Source organism: Falco cherrug, chromosome 6 (genome assembly GCF_023634085.1).
Source record: "Falco cherrug isolate bFalChe1 chromosome 6, bFalChe1.pri, whole genome shotgun sequence".
In the NCBI taxonomy this organism is placed as follows: Eukaryota; Metazoa; Chordata; class Aves; order Falconiformes; family Falconidae; genus Falco; species Falco cherrug.
The window spans coordinates 47,462,592-47,488,147 of record NC_073702.1 but is presented as its reverse complement, the minus strand read 5'-3'; the positions used below and the strand labels follow the sequence as shown (position 1 = coordinate 47,488,147).

Here is a 25,556-nt window from a genome sequence, read left to right as displayed (position 1 = left end):
ACGCACCTTCCCTTTCCCGGGAGGAGCCGCAGCGGCCCGGGAAGTGTCTCCTCAGCGCTCTCCCAAGCGCAGGCCCGGGCGCGGCCGTTACGGCCGGTCCCGCCCCGCGGCGGGGCTGCGCGCGCTCCGGCCCGGCCCGGCGGGGGACAGCACCTGGGGGCGGAGCGGCAGCGGGGCGGGCCCGGCCGCGGCCGGCGGGAGGAGCCAGCCCGGGGAGGGGGCGGCCCGGAGCGGCGCTGCCGGGATGGGAGCTTGAGAAGGAGCCAGTCCGCGGCCGGGGGAGCGCGGCGGTGGTCTCCTGCGGGGGCTGGTGCTGGCGGGGTTGAGCCCGCCATGGAGCCGGTGACCAGGTGGAGCCCGAAGCAAGTGGTGGACTGGACTAAGGGTGAGAGAGCGCCGGTCGGGCGGGTTTGCGCCGCCGGGCTGCGGGGGGTGCCCCAGCGGCTGCTCCCCGGAGCCGGGCTGCCCGGCGGCGTGGCCGCATGGCCCGCGGGGCCTTCGCCGGTGCCGGCCCTGACCGGCTGAGCCCCGGGGCTGCCCCGCCGCGCTGCGCGGGAGCTGGCGGCTCGCCGCTGCCCCTTGCCTCCCTTCCGCGCCGGCTGGCGCACTTGTGCCCGCTTCGCGCGGTGGGCTGCGGCGTTTGGGAAGCGGGGAGAGGGGGAGGTGGGTTTTGCACCGAGCTGCGTGAGGGTGCCTGGCTGGGGGTACGTTATACGCGATGGGGTCTCTCCGGGGCTCGCTCCCCTTCTTCTGTGGTGGTGCTGGCCAGTCTGCACTGAGATAGTAACTGTTCTCCTTCAGGCAGGTATGTAAGTTAACTTCCAGCTTCTCAAGCAAAACCCGCGCGCTGGCCGAAAAACTCTAAAATTTTGTGAGTTAAGCAAAAACTTTATGAATCTAGCTCAAGTAAGCAAGGACGCTTAATCCTATTTAACGGTGATGGGATTAAAAGACGGGGCTCCCGCTCGGAGAGTTAAATAGCGGCCCCTTCGTCCGCCCGTCCCTCCCTCCCACCCCTCCTCTCCCCGGTGCGTCCCTATGTGTTTCCCCCCCGCTCCCGCCGATCCGAGCTCCCTGCGCTGCTCCCGGGGCCGTTCCGATGCTGACCTGGCCGCGGCGAGCGCCGGCGGGACGGGGTGTGAGGGAGGCGCTGGGGCGGCCCGGCCCGGCCCCGGGGGGCGCTTGTGGCGCGGGGGGGGGGGGCCGCTCTGCGGTGCTGGGCGGCCTCGGGTTGGTCTTTGAAGGCGGGTTAAACCTCCGTTTTGTCAGCTCGGGTTGGGGTCCTGGGAGGGCTTTCTGAACGGCGATCGGGATGTCGCGCTCGCAGTTCCCGCTCCGCAGGGAATAATCAAAAGGGAAGCAGCTGTGCGTTAGGCGAGGGGTTTATGACTTACGAAGCGTACCTCTGCTTTCCCGTAGGACAGCGCTTTAGCGTGATCGCCTTTTGTTACCTGGAGTATTTTCACAGGCTTTGCTGGAGTTGATGTCAAGTGAGGAATGTTTCCAGAGGTGGAAGCTTCCCGGGATTACGAGTGGCATGTACATGTAGCAGCCATTACCCCTCTGTCGGGACCGCGGTGCCGCTCAGCCTGCCTGCTGCGGTCAGCGCCTGGCAGCGGCGCGGTCCCGGCGAGGCGGGTCTGGGAACCCGGCTCGTGTTTTCCTGCGGGGCGAGGTGGGCGCTGCCGGCGTGTGCGGGGGGGCTGGAGCCAGCGAGGGGCTGGCCCCGCGGCCCCGCTGAGAGGAGGGCTCCACACAGACGTGCGGTGAAGTTAGGCGTTAACAGATCAATTAACTTCCACAGAAAGACTTTTTCCCTTTTTACCCCCCCCCCCTTTTTTTTTTTTTTGATTGGTGTTGGTTTAAAGCAGGAGTGCGTGGTTGCAATGAAATAAGCTTTCTGCTTTGGCATGTGGAATATTTATATCATGCTTTTCTCTCATTGTATTTTTTTCTCTTGGGCGCTGAAAGTTTGTTACCTTGCCAGATTAAAGAGTAAACCTGCTAATCGTTTTAAAAGGCTTTATTATACTTAAGCATGCTTGGCTTGCTTTCCTGCATAATTTATTTTACTCTCGGGTTCCTTGAGCAGGTAACTCTTTAGCTGGACCCTCAGTGTTATGCAGAACAATTTGAGGGCTGGCTGTAGTGGGGAGGTGGATCTTCTGACTAATGAAAACACGTGTCCTTTGAAATGCAAAGGAATAAATTAAAGACCGCCGGTGACTTTTGTTTCTGCTGTTGTTTTTCAGTTTCTAGGTAAGCTTTCGACCTCTTTGGTGCACAGCGTCATTTTAGGTCACTCCCTGCATGACAAGGCTGTAATAAAGAAATGAGATGTGGAGAATTTTTCTTTATCGTTGCGCTTTCATCTCTGTAACGTTCAAATCGACCCTTTAATAGCAAGCTAACAGCCTTATTAGCACAATGTTTCATAGTTTATTTACTGCGTAGTTCACAACCACTGGATTTTGTTTCACCGAAGACCAGTATTCTGTATTTTACCTTACAAATATTAAATTAGTTCTAAAAGTTCGTTTTGTAAAAAAAGCAATTGGAGGAGAGCTTATGCCATTTGTTTTCTTACACGTGCTATCTAGGAAGGGTGATATCATGATCTTTATTGAACTGGTCAAGCTTCAGGAGGAAGTATTTGGCTGGTGGTATCTGCTGCCTGTAGTTAGTGCTGTGATGGCATGGGGATGTATTCTAGAGGAATGACATAAATAACTGTGGTGAGAGATGCCAGCTCTCAGTGGGGAGATTGGTTTTGCAGATAATTAATCATGCTTATCATACAACAATAAAAACATCTTGGAAAAAATAGAGGGCACCACAAATAAGTGGTCTGATTCAATCCATTTTGATGCGTAATGTAAAACTGAGAATATTTCTCCAGGAACCTTTTCTTCCGTCCAAGTCTTGTTACAATCGAACACCTATAAATTGATTTTTTTTTTAAAATGACTTTTCCAAACCAGAAGCAGCATGAAAATTCCGCCCACCCTCCCCTAGTTCCATGAAACAAACCCCAGAAATCAAAGTCCAAATGTAAGCTGTGACACCACTGTTGGACGGTTAGCTTAAGTGCAAGTTCACCAAGAGCAAATCTTTTTTTAAAGAGGCTTTTGAACTAACTTTATTTAACAAGATAACTCTTATCCTGAACAGTTTTGTTCTGTGATTGAGTTGTTCACTCCTAGATAAATACTGTGAATAGCATTTAATAGAATAGAACTTAAAACAGAATCTATCAAGAATTAGTAAGCTGAACATGAATATTTTTAGTTTTTTGTAGTCAGGTTTTAAATAAAAAGTTTTACCAACAACAGCTGATGCAAAATGCAGTTGCTTGTCTTTTGCTAATTCAGACAAGAAGGCTGCTGTTTTTTGCAAACAAGGGTGTGTTTTTCTGGTATAGTACACTGTACTGACAGTAGCAGCCTATGGTAGCTAACAAGAGTTGGTCTAGTTAAACCAAAGCTGCTGAGGAAGAGTTGTACTTTTACTCACTAGCAGTTGTCTGTGTAGGTGACACTTTTCTCAAGCTTTGACCAAGGATATGACAACTTTTTAGCTACAGCATAGTGTTTTGAAAGTTATATCTAATATTTCCATAAGCACCTCCTTGATTTCTGTCAGGAAAGAGTTATGGTGTAGTTAGAGGTATCTCCTGCAGCCTGACACAAATTCAGATGGTACTTGGGGGCTGTATTTGGCCATGACAAGGTGAGACTTTGCTAGCATGCTGTGTTGATTTGACTTGTGGCTAGATTGATGTGGAGTTTATGCTCTTTGGATGATACAGCTGGCGCTGTTTTCCTGACTATACTTAGAAATGTGGGTGTGTTTTGGGTTTTCTTTTGTTTGTTTCTTAGTTGATCCTTGTTGGGGTATAAACTAATATGTGGATGGTGTTGTGGTTGACCTGTGGTTTTGCTTCCTGTATCTTGCAGCACTCCCTTGAGTGCTTGTGAAACTGAATTCCCCCCGAGCTACTCAAGAGGGATTCCTAGAGTTTTTCAGGTTATTGTGGGACAGCTGTATGACTGTGGAAGCTGTAACACATCTACAGCACACTGTGTGATTGTGGGCTTGCAGTTTTCTGGGCTATCCTGGGTGCAGAAACCAGCAAGAACCTGTGTAGTTCCATAGGGCTGTACACATGGAGAAGTATCCGGCACAAAAGTAACTTAATTTTACTGGCATAACAACAATTTGAAGGACATGAAGTGGTCTGATGTGGAGGAACTTTCTCTGGTCACAGAAGCCCCTGGCTACTGAAAACCCTGCAGCTAAGGTCGTTCCTCAAAAGATGCAAGGGGGAGGAAAGCTCCGTACGGGGTAGAGCCTCCTGTGTGAGAAATGTCACTGCCTTACTGGAGAACATCAATGTGCCTCCTCTGTTAGCTGTAGCCTGATCTGTCTCTTCCCCCTGCCCTCAGGCCTTGCATACTTATTTGAGTTGTGACTTCAAGCCAAATTTTACGTGGTACAGACAGTTTGACGTGCTTGTGGTTAGAAGCCTCTGTTGTTGCGAGGCTCTGCTACAATTTGGCCTTTGTCGCTGTAGCTGTAGACTCAGTGAGCTGGGGATCACGTGTCTGCTTTGGTCTCTTTATTGCACTCCAGGTTTGGTTATTCCCTTCCTCAGTAGTTCATGGATATCACTTATTCCTGCGCCTGTTCTGTCATGAAATACTCAGATTTCCATTTCTGGTAAAGCTTTTTAGCAACTATATTTATAGGTATGCCTGGGAGAAGAGGGAGAAATATGTTAATTTATTAATGGTTAGCAATTAATTGTGAGGGCCTGGTGTTCTTTTTTTAGAGCCATCTTGCTTACCCAGAGAGATTCCAACAAGGTCAGTCACATTAGCTGTGTGTGCTGGGAGCTGCAAACCATAGCTGGATTTTAGAAGCAATTATGGGTAATGTATAGCACTGGAGTTATTTTTTTGGCCTTTCTTTTCTTTTTTAGGTACTGGCAAATGAATGCAATTGTATTCAAATTGTTTGGGGAAAATCTAACACTAGGAAACCCTTAGTTATTTTTTTAAGACAGAGTATTTTTGCTTTTAGTGAAGAAAAGAGCTGCCCATAACTGGGGCTGCAGAAGAGTATCCTTCCCATGCTTACTCAGTTACTTAAATACTCTATACATGTATTTTTTTTAATAGATCAGAAAATTACATTGAATAACCACTCTTTGGAGATCTCAACTGAAATTCTGAGTGTGGCTGGACCATAATGTTTTACTAGTGAAAGGTGACTATACTGAAAACATCTATATATATTTGCTTGTGGGCTGAAGCAGAGTAAAAAGTTGCACAACAAATTTGTACTGTTGCAGTCTTAGAATCATTCATTCATTGTTGTGAAGATCAGTGAGTGTGTAAAAAAAAACAAAAAAAAAACCAAAACAAACCCAAACCAAAAAAACCCCAACCAAAAACAAACACACAAAAAACCCCCATCAAAAAAACAATATAAAACACAAAAAACAAACCAACACACCAAAGTTGGCCTCTGTTGTGATTCCCCCCCGTCTTTTCATGTTCACAGTTAGCTCTGTGTACTTGCCATTAATTTGCTGTTCAAACTATTTTAACCAAACATCAGAAAGTCTAAAAGCTGAATGCTGTCAGCATGATGTTTGGAAAAGCAACACTTTAAATGATAAAATCACAGTCAACTTTCCACTAATGCCCGTTGTAACCTTTGTAGAGGAATGTGGTGAGGCTCTTACAATGAATTTTAGGCATGCAAGATATATTTAGGTAGTACCTGAACATACGTAGTAGTGTTAAGTGCAAAGATGCTTGCTCAGTATTGACCAACTAGAGGTGTAAGGTGGTATACTTAAAAGAAATTTCTTCTAACTACTCAACAGAAAGTGCAGAGATTGGTCAGTGGGTTGGCTGCTTTTTTCTTTCTTTAAAGCTTTTCCTTGAGTGACACGAAGTAATTTGTATCTGTTGTTGTAGACTTCTATAACAAAAACCTCATTTTGGACAAAATGTGTGTGTGTCAGATTTTCATAATTCTTGTTATGTGTTCGTTCCTTGCACTTCTGCCTGGGACCCATCTTTTCAGCATGTAAATCTTCTTGGTTGAGGATCATGCCTCTCTCTGTATGCTGTATAGCATCCTACAAGAGCTAAGGGAAGACAAAATACAGGGCACTGGATAAAATGCATGTTGAAACTTGTCATCTTTTATTTTCTTAAGTAAAAGACCCTGACAAAAGGCGGGTTTTCCAATATGCGCTACTAGAGCAGGGGTCCTCAAACTCAAACTTTTTAACCAGGGGGCCGGCGCACGGATGAAGTGGCAGGCAGTCATCTGCGGCTGCTTGGTTTTCCACCCCCAACACCTGGTGTATGTGTGTGCGGGGGTGGGGGCGAGGGGGTTCTGCAAATACCGGGGGCCGGATTGAGGACCCTGGGGGGCTGTATCTGGCCCGTGGGCCATAGTTTGAGGACCCCTGTACTAGATGGATTGCAGTTATGAGTTATGAGTGCGTACAGCCTGTTACCAGGTATTCAAAAGAATGTGGGTTTCTTTTCAAGTGGTGGTTGTTCTTTCCTTTTGATTTCTTAAATCTAAATTTCTGAATTGCCTGGTTTAAGTCATGATCTAACAGATGACCTCCCTCCAGGAATGTCAAACAGATGATGACTAGTGACAGGGATTGCAGAAGAGGTGACGAGACTGCTCAGTTTTCAGTTTGCTGCATAATTTTAGGACAAGATTTTCACTTACAGGGAAATGTCACACAGAAGATATGTTAATAAATAAACCGTGCCTCTGGTTTTAAGTGGAAGAAGTTGATTACTATTGCCTTTTTTCTGTCAAAGTGATGACATTGTTCTTAATTTGTACTGTGCATTTCTCTGACAATGTCGCACAGTCAGGTGTCCCTTCCCTAGAGGGATGATGTTTCTGTAACGTCTCCTTGCTTTATCCTCCATGTACCCCAAATATATGTCCTGTCAACAGGAGGAGGTAGGGAAGTATTGATGTTTTCAAGGCTGGCTTGAGGAAAGGAAGGGTGGATGAGGAGTTAACGGAGCTGGGGCCTCTATAGCAACCTCTCATGTACTTATGGTAGTTCTTCAGGACCCAACTTCTTGTGGTCATGGGATTGCTCACAGATAGTGTGTTTGTCCACAGGACTGCAGTAAGAGATAGGAAATTGAAATAAAAATGCTGTTTGACTGTGGATCTGTCTGATGTTAGGCAGGGTATACAGTCCTTCTGTCATTTGGGCACTCATTACCAGAGTGAGATGACTGGAGTCTGAGGCTATCATTCAGATTCCTGAGCCACACTTCCTTTGCACGAGGAAATGGCCTGTGGGTTTCCATATGCCTGACCACGTCCTTTCAGAGTGCAAGCAATAATGTTTCACAGCTTGGAGGATCTGCAGGAGGTACACTGAATCAGCCCAATCTGTTTCACTGGCTTTAAAACATTCATTACCTATTAAAATAGATATTTACGGTATTATGAAATGTAGCTAATTTTCATCAGATGTCATGTGTGCTGGACAAAACCAAGCATTTGTGTGTGATTTGGTGAGATTAAATTACTGACCTCTAACTTTGGCCTACTGACATACATTCAGTATCTGGCTAAATTAAGTTATAATATTGCATCAGGGCTGAGTTCATGTCATTTCTTGTACATGCTTCTCTGATACCCTTTTACATGAAGACTGTTCTTTGTCACTGTAATGACAAAATCTCTTTAGTGTTTTGGACTGTTTCTTATACTAGTAGTTAGGTGTAGGTAAACAAAGCATCTGGTGTACTGTTGCAATCAAAGCTTTGTGGCATAAACGTGATCTTATCTTGTTCCTTGATCAAAGGGAAGAACTCCATTTAAAACTTAATTGGTGCTCATCAAGGGCTGAGGCTTCTGCTAAACCAAGTGTTGGTACAGGTTTCTAGGCTAATGATCCTGATGTCTCTGTCTTGTGTGTGCAAAATGAACATTGCTTAGGTTGCCATCCCTTTATCATTATCTTTCCTTATCTCAGAGTCTTGTATTACGGGAATGAAGTTTTCTGGGTTTATGAAAAGCTCTATAATATGCCCATTTTGTCACTAAATAAGATATCTTGTCTGGTACAGATGCTTTCCTAACCAGAAGGGAAGGGATGAAGGTATTGCCTCCTTTGGATACATTAAGAGTCTAGGGGGCCAGTGAGGCAGACTGGTTAAGGGCTTCTGTTGGGCTTTCTAGCTTCTGTAGCTTGTAGAAGACCTATATCTTGTAAGAGAGGATTTCTGCCATATGTTATGATATTTCTGCTATTGCCTATTCCAAACATGCTTTTTTCTGAGCTGCAGGTCTTGGCAGTACTTTTTTCTTCCTCTTGAACCAGCATTGTGGAAGGGCTGTGTCCTTGCTGTGATGGCCAAAAGGCAACTCTTTGGTGACAGGTGGACATGTAAACAAAAGAGTGAAAATCTACCGGTCTGTTTCATTGGGACAGGAATATCAGAACTTCAGTGCCCTGAAAATTTAATTTTAAGTTGACTGCTATCCCACTGCCGTAGGGGGCAGAATGCTGTACCTGAGCAGGTATCTTAGCACTGCACTGCTGAGAAGAGGAGGGCTTGGATATAGGGATGGGGAGGGACAAGCTAACAATAAGGGGTGAATACACGGGGAACAATACCGCTGTGTAGGACTTCCCGTGAGGAAGGAGGGCTATAAGAACAAGTTCAGACATGCCTGAAGAATGTGAACTAAAAAACATGTTCAGCAACCATGGGATGGAGCTGTGCCTGGAGAGTATTGTAGAGGGAAAAGAGGTAACAATGAAATGCAGGTATCTACTCTGACGTGAGTGTTTTAGGGTTTGTTTTTTTTCTCCCACCCCCCCAGTAGTTCTAGTGGTGATGTGTATTCACTGTTTCACTTGCTCACCCTTCACAAAGAGCAGGATTCTTGCTGTTCGTATTCTGATAGCTTCACCAAACAGAATTTTAAAGGGATTGTGGCAAAACATAAAACTCAATAATTATTAGTGTTCTCAATGCAAGCTGTATGGAAACTTTGGAAGAAAGAGGAGACAAAAGATATATATGCTATAAATTCTGTGTGTTTGGGTTTTTTTCCTTCTTGAAAATTTGTAGTATTCCATGTAGTATTTGGACTTAGGCTGTACTCACCAGAGGATGTAATATTATAGATCTTGTGAAATATCATCCCTGTGTAAACATAAAAGCATCATAGCTATTTCCTTGTATTTTTAAAAAATCCTTCATAACTATACATACTTCACACTATTTCAGACAGTAACGCTAGATAAATAAATCCGTGATCAAGACAAGAACTTGGAAATCAAACCTGCCAATAATTTTTTTCTTGTGTTTTTTTGTTGTATCTCACTATAACACGTTAGACATCACCACATTAAAAAAAAGTTAACACAGTCTGCCCTTAATTATGATTAGGATTTAACAGTAATCTTGGAGGAACATGTAATATTCCTGCTTGACTGAGAATGAGATTCCTTGCTTATCTGGGAGGGTAGGTGTGGGCTTGATGCAGCAGTGCTGAAGCTAGAGCATTATAATGGACTGAGGTGGCTGCTGTGCTTCCACAGCAGGTACTTGCAGGCAGCGGGGGATCTATTTTTATTGTTACTTCTGTGATAGTTTCATGTTTCTATAATGTTTTGCTGCTTACTATTAGAGTATTTGTGTCAGACTGATGCTGACTGGTAGGATGCTGGCTAGTTTTATTCAGATTTTAGAAGTACCAAGAGGAGATGATTGGAGTAGAGCCTTGAGAGACAAAGTCTCTGGGGGCTGGTGAAGTGTCCTTTTGGTGCCTTACACAATTCTTAGCTTGATGTAACCTTAATGCACCATTATTGCAGTGTCCCTGGTGCTTTGTAGTCTTTATTTTTTCAGCAGGCCTCTCAGTAGGAATTTGCTGTTATTTTCATTTTAAAGATAAGAAATTAACATTGTGGGGAATTTGGGTGTGCCTGCCTTACATGGTGTAGGTCCAAGTAACCTGAAGTAGATTATCTATGTAGTAGAAACAGTATTAGTGTGGTTGTCTTGTCTGTTTTAATTCCCTAATGCAATTGTATTGCTTATAAACTCCTGAAACATCTGTTTGTGCTACTTCAAGTGTCCATTCATTTATCGCTGTGTGTTGTGGAGTGTATGGTGAAAGTGGCTTGCCTCTGGTCATACAGTGGGTGGCATTGAAATCAGAATTAAGACATGAGTGTAGACATCTAAATTAGCCAGAGAGAGATACCTAGTATAACATATACTATGTTATAGTCACTGGAGCCTAGAGGGTAGCTCAGCAGATCTTGTGCTTGGTGTCTGCTCCAGGGTGAGCTGAATCATGCTGTGGGCTCTATTGACTACTGAGTAGGTCTCTGAGTATCCTGGGCATTAAAGCATGTCAATGTCCAACTGGGTCCAACCCATGATACCTGGAGCAGCAGAAGAAAACTTGCAGGCCCTGGTTCAGTGCTGTAGTTACTGGATCCTCCTTTCTCCATCAGGTGCAGGAAGTCATAACAACAAATGAGGGGGTGTGCTAATTTAAAAACTATTTGTATGCTTCCTTAAGAAAATAGAGCATGGCTGCATTTAAGGCTGTTGGAATATTTTGGGAAGCTGTTTCGTATTTTGTTGCCTTAAACCGCTTCATGGTGCCTAGGTTCCAAGCTAGTGAGCATCCTTGGTGTATAAAATCGTCTCTTGAAACAAGGCAATTGACAACTGGACACTGGGGTGTGACCAGAGTACCACTAGCAACACTGTGTCAGCTTTCAGTGTAGTGAGGTTGCTAGCTTCTCAGGGCAGCATATATGGAGAAGAATTCCAGAGTCCAGTAGAGTCAATCCTGTGCTAGGCATGCCTGGAGACTTTTGTTGAGCTGTCATTCACAGAAGTACTGATTTCTCAGATTGTCAGCTTGTGTGCACGCTTTCAGGTTTTACTCAATGTGGCTTGGTTGCTGCAGAATACTGAATGGACTGTGTGGTTTTTTACCCATGTATAATTGAGCATAATGCATGTAACTATATTGTCCAGTATCATTCTCAACTTCCTAAGGCTTAAAAGTATGTTGAAATGGTAGTTGGGAACTTAATTATCTCTTTTGGCTTTACTGAAATAATTTTGCTCTTTAGTATTCTCTTCTTGTCATTGGGTGTCCTCAAAAATCTGTTAACTTTTGAGGACTAGTTTTCTATTAAGACTTAAACTATATTTTCATTCTGCCTGCAGCATTCCCCTAGCTAGCTCTGTTAGCCATATATGCAAGGGCCCTCCCTAGAGATGCTTCTGGCACCTAGGAATTACATGCTCCCTGGAAGCTGTGCTACTAAAGTTGTACTCTGTAACAGATCTTTCAAAAAATCCACCAAACCAAACAAAACAAAACCCAATTTGGCTGAAATCTTGCAAGAAAGAAGCAAGTTGCTATAAACTGAATGGCAAGTAGTCGAACCAAATACCCACAAGTATCTAATAGTGATTTACTGTGCCTTAAAAGTATCAGGAAGACTTGTTTGGAACTCCCGCAGAGTCAGAAATACCTTGTTGCCACTGTACTAAGGGGTGGAATATCTGACCATGCTCCTGCCTCTCCACAATCACAAAAAATACTGTGTGGGGATGTGAGATGGAGTGGATGAAAAAACAAGGGGCTCTTTGCTGCCCTCCGCTGCCCTACCTTACATCTGGGAAGGAGGTAGGGCTCCTGATCAGGTTGGTGGTGGTCTTTTGGACTTGTGTATGATTCAGACAGAGCCCTCAGTCAGCTTTGCCACCATTGATCTCAGATGCCTTTGGCTTTCTTACAATTGGATGTTGCATTTGAATGAACTCTGAGGTTCAGTGTTGTAAGATGATGTGGAATACTGAAAATGTGTCAGGCAGCTAATTCTGTGAAGCAATTGCTTTAGATGTTTAAAGCAATTGTAAAAATATGAAGAAGCTGAGTGATGTGGTTTGTCAACTGAGCAGTCAATCACCTTGATTTTTTTGACAGTCTTTTCAAAGGAAGCTCAGATGCTTCAGTGGTATGCTTTAAAATGCCTGTTGTATTGGGTACCTCAATGCAGGTCTGTCCTGTCACTGGGACAACATTATCGGGGGGTTTTGGGGGGTTTTGGGGGGTTTTGGGGGTTTTTGGTTTAGCTAGGTGTGCTGACTGTATCAGCCTTTTCTCCCCCTCCCACCCCTCCCCGCTTGCCTTTATTGGTTCCAATATATGCTGGCTGCTCTTGCTCTGAGACCTTTGTGGCCAGGCCTTCCAGCTTTGCTCTGCTCATCTTCTCTCAGCTGTTGGTGGGAACACAATGGCTACTTTGTGAATACCTTTAAGCTTTCTAATCCTTGTCACATTGCTGTGAAGCTCTCCTCAAAAAAGCTGTCGGCTGTGATGGCATCAACCTTCCCAGCCCTTTGGAGTTGAAGGGCCATGGCTGGTTCAGTGAAATGGTTGCTTGTCCCAGCAGGGTGGAGTGTCATTTCTTGTCTTATGTTCTTCCACCTGTTTCACATCCCTTTGGGCAGGGGTTGGGATTTTTGCTCTTTGGTCTTGAGGCTCCTTGTGTGTCCTGGCTCATGGAAGGGACTCTGATGTGCTATATAAATTAATGCAAACAAAGTTCTAAGAAACCAGAATTTCTCCTGTAAACGTTGTGGGGATTTTTAACATGATATAATGCATGCATCCGAATAATGACAGTGTCTCCTAGGAGAATCCAGTAGTGACTTCTGAGGATCTGTCTGTGATGGAAAGAGGTATTGCACCATCAGCAGTTCTCTGTTAGTGTCATTCAGCTTGCTACGACATATTTATGTGGTTAGCAGCTGCTGATGGCTGGTGATTCTCATGTGCCTGTACTTATGGCTTCCTGGTGGCTGTGAGACTGTAAGGTGCTAGGCACAAATGTTTCATAACAGTGTAGGAGGTTGTCATCTGAAAGGCTGGCTATCTGGCAACTAAGTCAGCTGTTGCCTTACAGCAAACTGCTCCCTGACTAGCTCATGGGTGTAACAGTAATCACAGTGTTCACAAGGGTGCATACACAAAGGAGAGGCAGGTGTGTGTAATGGACCTTGCTGCAATCAGCCAAAACAGTTCCACATGGTGGTGTGAGGAGGCAGCCAAACCAAATTAAAGGGATCACCCCATTTTTTCCTGGGAGCCAAGAGGCAGGCAGTTTTGCAATGTTCCTTCTTGTTTCCATTGTGGGAACAGGCATCAGAGTGTTAATTACTAGAGTTCAAGAAAAGGAGCTCTTGTGACTAATGAACTATTCCTTCAACCACAAAACCCTTGAAACTTTTAAAAGGCAAGCTCTTAATTGCATGTTTGAGATGAAGGCCCTAGGGCGGGGGGTTATTGCACCATATTAACCACATAAAGTGATCAGGCACAGAGGCTTCATGTGCTAGACACACAAACAATTAATATAGAGTGTACTGTTACTGCTTTTAGAAAATGTAGAAATTTATGCTTGACCTGTTGCAGGATAGTATTTATTTTTAGGGCCAGCAACACCCCCCACCCCTTTTTTCCCCCCCACTTGATAGGGACGATAAAAAATTACTCTTACTGCAAAGGTGTTGACCTGATTTCCCCATGGAAGAGGCCTGACATATTAAAGTTGACAAGCTGTGGAGGCAGCCACCTTGGGAAGTATGCTTCAAAAGGGATAGTGCTTTTGTGTTGCTTGTAGTCAGTGTGTAATTACTGTAATTAATACTAATATTGCCTGTGAATGAATTCTGTGCTTCCACTTTGTTCCTGTGGAAGAGTATTTATCCATGCTGTTGTGAAGAACTTGTCAGCAACAGTAAACCAGATGGGCAGAAGCTTGATGATGGGATGTATGGGCTGGTAGAAGTCTGGCTTTGGATAAAGTGGGATGAAGTTCTGATTTTTGTCTCTGAGTGGGGTGGGTTGATTCTTTTTCAAGTTGGGCTGTTCCTTTGCCAGGGACTTCTGCTACGTAAGCAGTCATCTCCAAAGGCTTTCCTTGCTGGAGGTTTTGGTGTGGAGATGGAGAGTGCAGCGGGGTGGGGGGTCTGGTCTGTCCCCTCTGTCCCAAAGCGTCTCAGGGCTGGCCAGTTCCCCCTCTAGGAAGAGGGTGTGAGCTGCTGCTGTTAGATTTGGTCTGCAAGTAAATGCGTGTTTCTGTGGCTCTTATTCCAGCATCTTTCAGCAGGATTAGTGTGTGTGCATGAGAGGGGGAAACAGTAGCTGGAAGTTTAGTGTCTCAGACCAAGAGATTGATGATAGTTTTATATCTATTAAATTGAAAATGTTGAGGGTAAAATAAATGTCTTATTTCATGTGAGTGGGATGGGATATCTAGAGGGAGTAACTTGGGCATAAGAAGACTTTGGTGTCACCCTGTTTGTTATGTGGCCATAATACTCTTAAATGGATTGCTTGCTTTTGAGACAATGCTACTTATGTCAATTTGAAATAAACACTGATAGGAAAATAATGCAAAGTATTTGTGTGCTTACTATAGTTAATGCAGTGTGACTGTTTAAAAGTCAGTTACATGGTCTCTGCTGGGTCAATATCTCAAATGGAAATTTTCAACTAATTTCTCATCTTTCCTCTTGTGGCTGTATTTCCCTTTATTCCCTGTAATATCCTGTTACATGATCTTCTTTCCCAGGTATTTTGTCATGTTGGTCTTAATTGGGTAGGAGCAGCCTTGCTGTCTCCTGGCTGTTTCATAACAGTTTTCAGAGGAGTTTGTGCTCACCTCCTCAGTAAAGAATATACTTAAAGAAGTGTCGAAGAGCAGCAAATGTTTTGATGAATTGCGTTAGTCCTTGGGTGGGAAGCCCTCATTCTTTTCCAGCTAATGGTAGGCAGTGGACAGAAGTGTCTGGTAGCCTGTGTGGTGACAGTTTGGAAATAAGTTGGTACTTCACAGCTTTCTGCTTACAGGCCTCCATTACTTGTGCAGAGGGCACCACTGGAGGTGGTGAGTTTTTCTAGAAGCTCTGGTAGAGAGCACATGGCGATGGTGCCATCCTCTTAGCAGCAGTCTCAGTTTGGGGGCATGAAGCCAAGTCTTCATGAAGAGAGAGTATTTGTGTGACACTGTTTCTTTGCTGCTGTTTTGATAACTTTTAAAAATCACTAATGCTTTCAATTTAGGAAAGAAACTCCTCATCAATTACCTTTCCCTGCTGTTCCACACCTTCTGTAAGATGTAATGAATAACTTGAGTGTAAATAAGGTCACTACAGTGCCTGCAAGCGAGCAAAGATGAACAGCCATCAAATGGGCTTCTGTAAAACACTGCTCTAAAAGTCCATTGCTACCTAGTTAACAAATAGGAGTACTCTCAGGGGTTGCAAAGTGTTGACCTGGTTGCATGTTCTCTCTCCCCTTACAAAGTAGTACACAGAAGTATTACTTCTGAACTTCCATTTCCAAATACATCCTTGGGCACAGTGAGCAGCAATTTCTTATGATTTGGAAGTTTGAAAATTTGATCACTAACTGGAGCTTACTACATGGTACTAACCATGTGGCAGATTCACTTGCAGAAAGAAGTCCAAGCTGTGGAAATAAGCTCTGGCCTGAAGGTATTAGATCTGTTTAGGTAGCTTGGAAATAAGGCTCTGTAATACTTAAGATAAAGTGTGCATCCAGGAGAGAGACTGCTCAGGCAGCTTTAAGTTGATCAAACCAAACAAATAATTGTATCTAAATAAAACATTCAATCTAGAAGTATCCTAAGTAATATCTTTTTATTGGTGGCCAAACTGCTGCTTCTGAGTTTCCATGCCTTTCAGTTTCATACAGCCTTTATACCCATCAGATGGCACTTTTACAAAAATGATACAACTTTTAAAGATGGGAAAGGGATAGGGGGAGAGAGAGAAAAAAAAGTTTTGGTTTTTTTTTTTTAAGGAATTTTGTAACCTTTTACACGTTTGGAATTAATGGCTCTAGTAAGTCCATTCTGTGATGAAGGTAATTATAACTTGCTTGAAGGATCAGAAGAGGAGAACATACCATGTGTCAGTTTTGTTCTGGAAAGTTATGTTGAAAGTAAGACTTGTTAAAATGGAGTGGCTAGGCTTCTTCCAAATCTGTATTTCAAGGACCAGCAAAGCTTTGAGAATTTTCAGAGCTTGTGAAATATCTTAGTTGTTCTTTCTACCCTGTTCTTCAAGTATAACGTTAGTCACAGAGCTGCATAGGGGTCTCTATTTATATCTATATATCTGAAACCTCACATTTACCATTTCTCATTATTTCTGCTTTTCATACTGATCTGCAAACCACACTGTAGTTTTTAATAGTTGATAGCGGACTGTATAAAACCCCGAGTACCATCAGAATGCTTGGTTAATTTTTTTAGCGCTATTTGAAAGGTAACTAGAGGAGCAGTAAATAGAAGAAAAATAAGAAATTAATGTCTAAGGGACTCTAGAAATATAAATTGGAGTGAAACTATTTGCTTTAAAAAAGCAGGTGCAAAAATGATTGCACCTGCTGTTTTTGGGATGATATTCTAGTCTGTTTCTAGCCTTTCACCTGTTTCAGACACTTTTTGTGATTTACTCATATGTAAATAGTAAGTGCAGTCATCCCTCCCCTGCTCTTGCACTTTGTGGTGTGTCTTAATAACCCAGGCTAGGGACATTAGATGGAAGAGTTTTGGCTATGATTTTATTGTTAACAGACACATCGTGTTGTTAGTGTCCAACTAAATAGTCATATCCTTGTGATAATGTGCTTGGGGTAGCTAAAGCAGGATCTACATTCAGGATGCTGCAATATGCTCTGAATCATCAACATAAGTGTACAAGAAGTATGTGGGGTTTACTTATAAAAAAAGCAACCAAGAAGAGTGAGGAAGAACAACTATTTGCTGGGAAGCAGGAACACAAACCGATCAGTAATGCAGAAGTTAATAGGTGACGTCTTGATCGTTGCTCTTAATACAGCAACAGAACTGGGTTATTTTTGGTAGCTAAAGTAATGTTACAGGTTCAGGATTAGGGCCTCGTTGTAAAGAGCCTGCATGCGATCTCCCACATACACGTGCACTCCCTAAGGACTACATTGTGTCAGACATTAAGAATGCAAACCATTTATGGGATTTTCATCCCTTGATGCATCTGTTTTGCAAATACAGAACTCAGTCTTAAGGGGAGATTGTCCGCTTAGTACTCTTACAAATAGGACTGTTAAATGGTTAGTTTATCACTTCAACAAATGTTAACTATTTAGCCTTATTTAAAATTCAATTTGGATAGTCCTCACCCTTGGTTACTGTATAGCTGTAACGTGGCTAATGTGAAGTTTGATATAAATGAAATTGGGAGTTAGTAGTATCCAGGATGAGGGAGAAATATGGTCCTTACAAAGTGGATCAGCAGACCAATTTTCTCCATGTCCTTTCAGCTGCTGAATTTGTGCTTAACTGAGATAAGCATAGGAATGATATTTTTTAAAATTATTGATTTGCTTTGTATGAAAAAGCTAACATACAAAGAAAAAGGTATTTTGCTAAAACAAGCTTTGAAAGTAACATTTTTTTCTTTAGAAAAAAACTCTAGAAAACAAAGGGATAATGGCACAGAAAAAAACCCCAACCCCTTAGTATGAGGAAAAACTGACTATATGTAAGAAATCAGTGTTGCCATGTAGACAAAGAATTGTGAAATGCATGAGAACAATGAACTGAAGAAGCACTGCTTAGAAGTGTCAGTAGGCAAAAGATAACATAGATGGAAATACAGGTGGCTCTATTTTACTGAGGTTAACTTGCTGTGAAGCAGAAACATTTCCTCATTCAGACAGCTTTGAATTTTTGACACCTTGAAGTTTCCTTTTGTGGTGACGCTGATGTGAACTATCTGTTACTGTGAATGCATTAACATTACAACTGAAATTATGAAACTGTGAGGGAAATGGCTCATTAAATTGTCCAGGAGTGCTCCCGTGTCTGTTGCTTTGTGAAAATTGTTTTTAAATTTGATTGTGAATTACTTTAAAGTACAGTAATATGGAATTAGGTGTACAGTGATGGGGAGCTGCCTCTTGCTAAGTTTAACTTCATATGTCTGCATCTTGGAAGTCAACAGTGCCAAATACAGTCCTGCAACATCTCTCTCAACATTCTTCCTGTGTGTCACCTATAATAGTATATTTCCCCAAGTCTGTGCCTTGCATGGTGTTATTTGCTGCTAGGCTGTGCACTGGTGTCTCAGGGATGGTTGGTGTATGTTGGTCCACAACACAGAGCTTGTCCAGCCTGCTTTTTGCAGTGTTTCTCTTGGTGCACTGCTGTGCTTTCGAGAAGGTGCTCAGATGCAGCCAGAACACTTGGTGGGGCCCCTCATCACCTCTGTTTTGGCTTTCTGTCACCACTTTTCCTATGGATAGGACATAGAAGGTTTTCTGGCAAGGGGGTGGTAGTATTGTGCAGGTGGGAAAGGAGGAGATCAGGATGTTGGAGAGAGGAGTGGGATGGACGACGGGAAGAATGAGACTAGAGAGGTGATCTTCAGCCATACAGCATGATCTGCGGACTGTGGCCTAATTCCATAATTTCCATAGTTTCTGGAGTTTTTGCCTTTGGGGACTTAAATGATTACATATTCCTGCTATGGATTAAGCTACAATATGTATTTAACTACAACAGCAACACAAAATTAAATTGCTTCCATTAAAAAAAAACACCAAAAACAAAAAACAAAAAACCCAAACCAAAAAAAACCCCAAACTGGTTCCTGTAATCTTGTGGATGACTCCACAGCAAGCATTTTAGGTTCAGTGCTATTATATTTCTGTAAGTGAAATGGTAAAGTGGTTTTAAAAGCTTTTATAAGTAAAAGTTCTGTAAAAAGTGTGTGTTAGAATAGTGGTATAAAAAAGAAACCACCCAACAAATTCAGCATGGTTGTGTGAGTTGGAAAATTCTGGGAAATGTATTTTTCTGTGGTTGCATTGATTTAGTGAGAACATCTGTATCTGCTAGTAGCAGAAACAAGATTTGTTTTGAGCTTCTCTTTGAGCTGTTAATGAGTGTGAGAAAATAGACATCTTTAAGTGGGGTCTGCAGCTGTTCCAGTGAGGGGCAGCATAGGGGGTCTCGCAAGGTACAAGTCAGGTCCCTGACATAGGCTTTGTTGGCCACGGTTGTACCACTTTTGGCTGTTTATTCCCCACCCCCCTGCAACTTTCTGCCCTTGTTCTCTGCAGTGATTCCACAGCAAAGGTGGCAGACCAGGTTGTGTCCTCCTACATCCTTTGGCAGTTTACAGCTCATTGTACTACTGAAGCTGTTGCTGATGATGAGCTTATAAAGGTCCTACTGCAGTGGTTGAGGCACAGGCATCTGTGCAGCTTGCCTTCAGCTGTCAAGATGTTGATGTTAAGTGGCTGGGACAAATCAGTCTCTGGTGGTGCAGAGGAGCTTTACACTGCTTTTGGGTCAAAGTGAGTTGGCAGTAACCATTTAGGCATCTTTGTGCCATCTGGGAACGGATGAAGGAAATGTTCTGGAGTCATGTTGTTCTCCTGTGTGTGGCCTCCTGAGGGAGTGAGTCAGGGTGTTGGACAGCCTGAAGATGAAATGGCAACCTACCTTGTTGATTACAGTGGCAATGAGTTCTTGTTGCCACCTAGTTGCAGGAGCAACAAATGCTGTGGTACGCCCATGGGTGGTTTGTTTGCGGTAGTCATCCCATATGCTCTGTACAGGAGAGGCTGTTTTCTAGGGTGTAGGAAGGAGCTGGCAGTGATTTTTAGATCTTGTAAAAATCCTGTTGCATCTCTCTCTCACTGCAGCCATTTAATTGCCTTTTTTGCCTCCCCTCATGCAAGCGTGTGACTTTAAAGTCACATTGATGATTACCATGCTGAAAGCTCTGTATTTGCTGACACTGTCAGTCATGTTTTCACCAGCAAAATGATTTTATTAGGTTGTGGCAAACACTAGGGTATGTTCACTTGGACCTGATGGCTGTCAACAGGGCTTGAATGAATTAGTTTGAGAACAATCTCTTTTAGTAACTAATGAGAATTTTTTCTGCCATTGCAGTAGTCTACTAGAGCATGCAGTGCCAAGCTCTGTGGGTTTAAAACAACTTTTTGGTGGAGGATAAGTCATTTGCTAGATATAATCGTAAAAATTTAAGGTGAAAAAGAATAACAAGATCTGGGTCATACTTGCTGGCAGTGCTTCTGTGTCAGTGGAGAGCCATTCTGAACCCATTTAATTAGTTAATTTAAATGCAACCAACAGACAAATAAGCACACCTTTGGATGTATCAGTGTATTGGGCAAAGAGATGTTTTTCTTGTTTCAGTTTGGAGTTCATAGTAGTTCTTAGGTGCTACTTGAGCAATAAACGTTGATTAAAGTGGCTCATTACAGCTAAGATATACTGCCATTTTATTTGGTTTGTGTTGCCTTGCTCATGCTGCAGTATATTCAGCGGATGAATGCGAGCTGCATCATGCAACAAGTAGGATGTTGTTTTTACTGTGAAGTCTGGGTTGGGGTGGGTGGATGTTGTCAGCAGTGTCCCTGAAGACGTATTGTGGTATTGGCTAGGAAGCTACTTGGGCTTGTCTGCCCAGGACAGGTGTGATCTCTGTTTTAATGTTTTTCATGCATTTTCTGAATGTTGGCTTTCATCACATGTTCTCTTGAAATTTAGAGTGCCAAGTCTGTCTGCAGAGAACATATGGATATGCTCTGCTTCCATCTCGTGTTTTTTTCTAGTTTGCCAAACAAAATCTGTTAAAGCATGGAAAGATTGTTTTTCTTGTGAAGCATAGCTGGTCAGTGAGTGATGTAGTTGATTCTTAAAAGAAAAATAAAGCATGAATGTTGTATTCTGTGAAGCTACTTCATCACATGGAACTTAAATTTTTGATGCAGACAGAGGATGTACACCAAAATCAGCAGGAAAAAAGTGCATCAGTTTTTGTGTGTGTGTGTGTTTGTTTTTTTTTTTTTTTTTTTAAATCCTTCATCTTTCTCTGGTCAGCAGTCCTGTTCTGGTGGGGGCTGAGACTAGCAAAGAGTTACAGCTGAATACTGCCAGCAAGATATCATGCTGCCAGGTATTTGAGGTCTTGGAGATGAGCCCTTGTTTGTAGTTACCATTCTTACTTCTTGGAAACCCATTTTCCAAAGATGAGTGTTTGGGGTGGCACTGTGGAGTCTAACTTAGTGGTAAGTCCTGAACAATATCTTATCTTCCCTCTTCCTTCCAGTCAAGTCAAAATTTCAACCCCTATTTATGGTTGAATATTCAGAGGTGAAGTTAATTGTGTTCTCTCAGGGCAGTGGGTGACATTAACAGCAAAGCCCTGTCAGGTTATAGGCTTGTATCTGCAGTAGGGGCTCACAGGTGTGCACACATGTCCAGTCCAGCTCTGCAGGTGAAAACACGATGGAGTATGTATTCTGACTCACCTGCCTTCAAATCAGTGGGAATGTAATACAAAAGATTTTTTGTTTGTTTGCTTCCTGATAAACTCTACTTTATCATGTCTAGGGAGAATGCCCTGTCAAATTGAAAAAGGCTTTAATTTCTGTCTCTCTGTGGTTGTGGCATAGGGATCTATTTTTCAGTGTAGTAGGGTATGATTGGGCTGTGTCCTTATGCTTGTATCTCTTTTATAAAGAGATTTTTCTTGTTAAACCTGTATGTCATTATGCTGTGTCTTTTTTTTTTTTAATGTGGCATGCCAGCACAATTCACTTTTCAATTTCCATAGCATTACACTTTAATTTTGCCTTTAATTTGAAACCTTAAAGCTATGTCATAATAAGAAACTCCCTATAAAAAGTAGAAATAAGTTTCTCTTCTTCTACCTCCATTTTTTCATGAGTTCCCTGAAAAAGAGCTATTAAAAAGAAAGAAAACTGAACTTTGGGTTCTACTGAAATGCTTTTGGAATTAAATACTATTAACTTTTCATTTGTTAGAGAATTGCTTTTATGTCAGTTTATTGTATGTTACATTCACTCATGTAAAATACATTTTTGCAGTCCTGATGCAAGTTTACTCATTTTCAACTGAAGGTACAATTTATGAAATAATTCACTCTTGCAAATTCCCACTTGCTGATAGTATCTCAAGCTGGATTACAACCCAGAAAAGCAGTTCTGTGATTCACTGTGATCTATTTTCTAGTATTACTAGGGCCTATTTTTGTTGTGCTTGTTTTTGTCAGTCCCAAAAAGCTTAGATTATACCTTTTGGCTTTTAATACTGAATGGTGATATCAATTTGTGTTTAGCTTTTGTTCCCCCTGCCTGCCCCTGGTGTGCGCCCCCCCCCCCCTCTTTGCATTTTTGGTGAAACCTTGTGTCACTATTACAGTGAACATTAACACCAGTAGTAGCTTTCATTAGCAAAGAGATAATTTGCTTAAGTCTTATGGCAAAAGTGGAAGGAAGCTGCCATCTACATTTTGGTGCAGTGTATGGCACAGCTGTGGAAGTCCTGTGCTGTCTGTCTAGCTCAGTGTCCCATCCTGAATGTTTGACAAAAAGGAATGTGTTAGGGAGGATCACAGGAAAAACAATTTATCATCTGTTTCCTTCTGAAGGCTTCCTCAGATCTTCAGCTCTGAGTCTTTCAGTGTCACCATGACTGACTTCTGCAGCATTTTCTTTCATGAACCTGTTCACCTTCTGAACCCTTATGGATGTTGAACATTTGCTGCTTACTGCTGTGTGAAGAATCACTGTTTTTGTTTGGACCCGTTACATGCTAGCTTCACTGGCTCTCAAACTCCTGTTTTGGAAGAGATGATGTACAATCACTGCTCTTTGGGTTTTGGTTGTTTGTGGGTGTTTTTTTTTTTTTTTTTGTACAACTTCTGGCTTTGTAGGCCTTTATCCCATCCTCCCTACAAACTTTTCTTCTGTAAGGACTCTACTCTTACTTACTCAGTGTCTGCTTAGTTTCCTGAAAATATTTTGTGAGGGGAATCTGAGTGCGTTTTTCTGGTTTTTGTAGAGAGGTCTGGCTTCGCGAACTTGCTGGAGTTCTTGGAAGGGTGCGGCAAACATGTGGACAAAAGCTATTTTGACTCTTCCTTAACATCCTTGATGATTTACCCTGTGAAGTGTTGAGACTTACAGTTGTCCTCAAATTTACAGTCTTGGAGCACGATAATGGGTACTGCTGGAATGCTCTCAATCAGTGGCTTTGTAGGGAGGACTGGTAAAAGGTATAACACGGTGGAAGGCCTGTCCATCTGAGATTGCATTCTTACGGAGTGACTAAAATATAAACACAGACTCCATAGCCCTTCTGGTCAGGATGGCTTACAACCGAAATTTACCCACCAATTCTTTTATTACAAGTCAAAGCTTTCAGTTTTGTATTCAAAAGAAGGGAAGGGATTTATGGATGGATTTGAATGGAATGAATGGATTTATTTTGAGGTAGTGTGAATGCGTGTGTGTGTAGTCTGTTTTTCCAGGCTAAATATGTTAGTTGGAAATACTGAAAATAGGAACATGTTGCAAAAGGCTTTCTGTGCAACTGCCAGTCATAGGGGATTACCAAGGGGACAGTAAAGCAGTCATTATCAAAGTCGAAGGCTTTGCCCTTTCCCTCTGTCCTTCTGTGACCCTCATGAGAGCTGCCCTTTGCATCACTGCTGGCGGGCAAGGCCAGCCTTGTCTGGTTCCATCCCAGTATGGAGTGGAGGACAGACAAACTTCTGTACTGTTCTGGCTGTCCTCAGCAAAGCCAGACCTAATGCCTGGTGAGGCGACCGACAGTGCCTGCTTGGTTAAGATGCAGATGGTTAAGCAACTCTTCCACATTTCTGTTTACAACTGACTGCATGAAGAGGAATTATTTCATGACCAGGCTGTTTTATGCAGAATGCATTTTGTGATGCTGATGCTAAGCAGCTGTTGCCCTTCAATTCTGTGTTTTAAAAAAAAAAAAATGGTTAGTACTTCAGATGATGGTAGTGTTTGTTATAAGTGATTATGAGACTACCTGGATTAAAAAAATGAATGAGGAAGCTTTTTTTACTTTTGTACATTTGACAGTAATTCAAAGATCTCTTGAAGGATTTTAATTTTTTTTGGCAAGCTAAGGCCTTAAAGTGGCTCATACCAACTGGTAACTGAAGTTTTGTTTTGAAAACTTGTGGACAGATAAATGCTAAAATAATAATAGTCAAGGAACAATCAGCCATCTGGGTCATAGAAAGTCAGTTCTTACCTAGGGTCAAATTATTACAGTTTTAGATTTTTCACTGACTGCTCTAGACTTATCATCATCTTTTTAAAGGACCTTACATTCCTTTGTTAAAGTCATCCTTGCCTCTGGTCTGTAATATTGCAGGAGAAGAATGGCATTCTTAGTGTTACAGTGGAATAACCTTCCCACTGTATTCTATATTAAAAGTGTGTTTGTTTTCTCCTTGAACTTATCATTTTTTTCCTTTTTACCCTGTACCTGTCCTACTGAGCTGCTTCAGCTTTTCACAGTTGTCTTGCAGATGCTTTTTTCTCACTTTCATTTGCCTTCTCAGATGTTAACAGGTTCACCTGCTTATGAAGTAGCTCTTTTCTATTTGTAGTGTTCGTTTGCTGCCTTGATTCTCTTCTGCTTTTACTAGTTTCTTCCAGTCCTAGAAATACATGGAGGAAATGAAGGGAGGAGGCTATCACTATAAGAGTTATAAAATGAGGTGGAATATAAATGATAGTATAATGGCATGTACTGTGGGGTATGTCAAAGATTTTCCTAGAATTGATGATCTTTCAAGGCTTGGGAGGATGGATTGAAGTTGATGTGTGCAAGGAGTCTTTGGAGACTGAAAGTGACAACTAAATAGACCCTGAAGGGAGACAAGAGTTGAGTGACTTTTTATGTGGGAAGGTCAGATTCTTACAATGTTTTAATGTGTTTAAGGTGATGAGGCATGAAGGCTTCAGCAGTCCCAGCTAAGGTCCAAGGGAGCCCCTCAGTGGGCTGAGGGTTGTAGCTGAACCTTGGCACTACCCTGAGACACCAGGTGCTGCCAGTTTTAGTCACCCAACAGAGATGAGTCCATGTTTATAGTAATAATGTTGTGTTGAGCAATGATCCCTGTGGTGGTGCTATCTGAAAAAGGTCTTGTACTTGTCAGTTCTTCTGTTCAAGTGGTTTGTGCTCCTCTTGCTTCCTCATGCCAGCTTTGGCATTTTATGAGCTGTCCTGAGAATCTGTTCAAGTTCCTGAAACTGGTGGAAAATGATCCCTGTCACCTTCCAGTTCCTCTTCCCTGTTCCTTCCTTAGTTCCTTCCCTTGTCTGTCCCCCCAGCCCCTGCTGTGTTGGAATATGTAGACTTTGGGGTCTCACAAGAGAAAAGAGTGAGGAAGAGTGGGGTTCGTGGGAGGAAAGAAGAGGTGGTGAGTCAGCTGGTTTTGGACCTGTGGCCATAATGTTACTTACATGTTTTTATTGCTTTATGGTAGGTAAATTATTTGGTAGTGTCCAGCACAGAAGTCGACCAAAAAGCATGAAAC

General features: G+C 42.7%; 1 protein-coding gene across 5 annotated transcripts in view; it reads left to right on the top strand.

Annotated features, from left to right (window-relative positions):
• Positions 1–218: 218 nt before the first annotated feature.
• Positions 219–25,556, top strand: part of CNKSR3 (CNKSR family member 3) — a 58,914-nt gene continuing 33,576 nt past the window's right edge. For 2 of the 5 annotated variants that reach the window (XM_055713356.1, XM_055713354.1), the window contains exon 1: positions 220–385. In XM_055713356.1, coding sequence (XP_055569331.1) covers positions 334–385 — 52 coding nt within the window. In that variant the 5' untranslated portion in view covers positions 220–333. Of the gene's footprint in view, positions 386–4,831; positions 4,932–25,556 lie in introns of all 5 variants that reach the window. The other 3 variants (XM_055713355.1, XM_055713353.1, XM_055713357.1) reach the window with 3 other exon arrangements.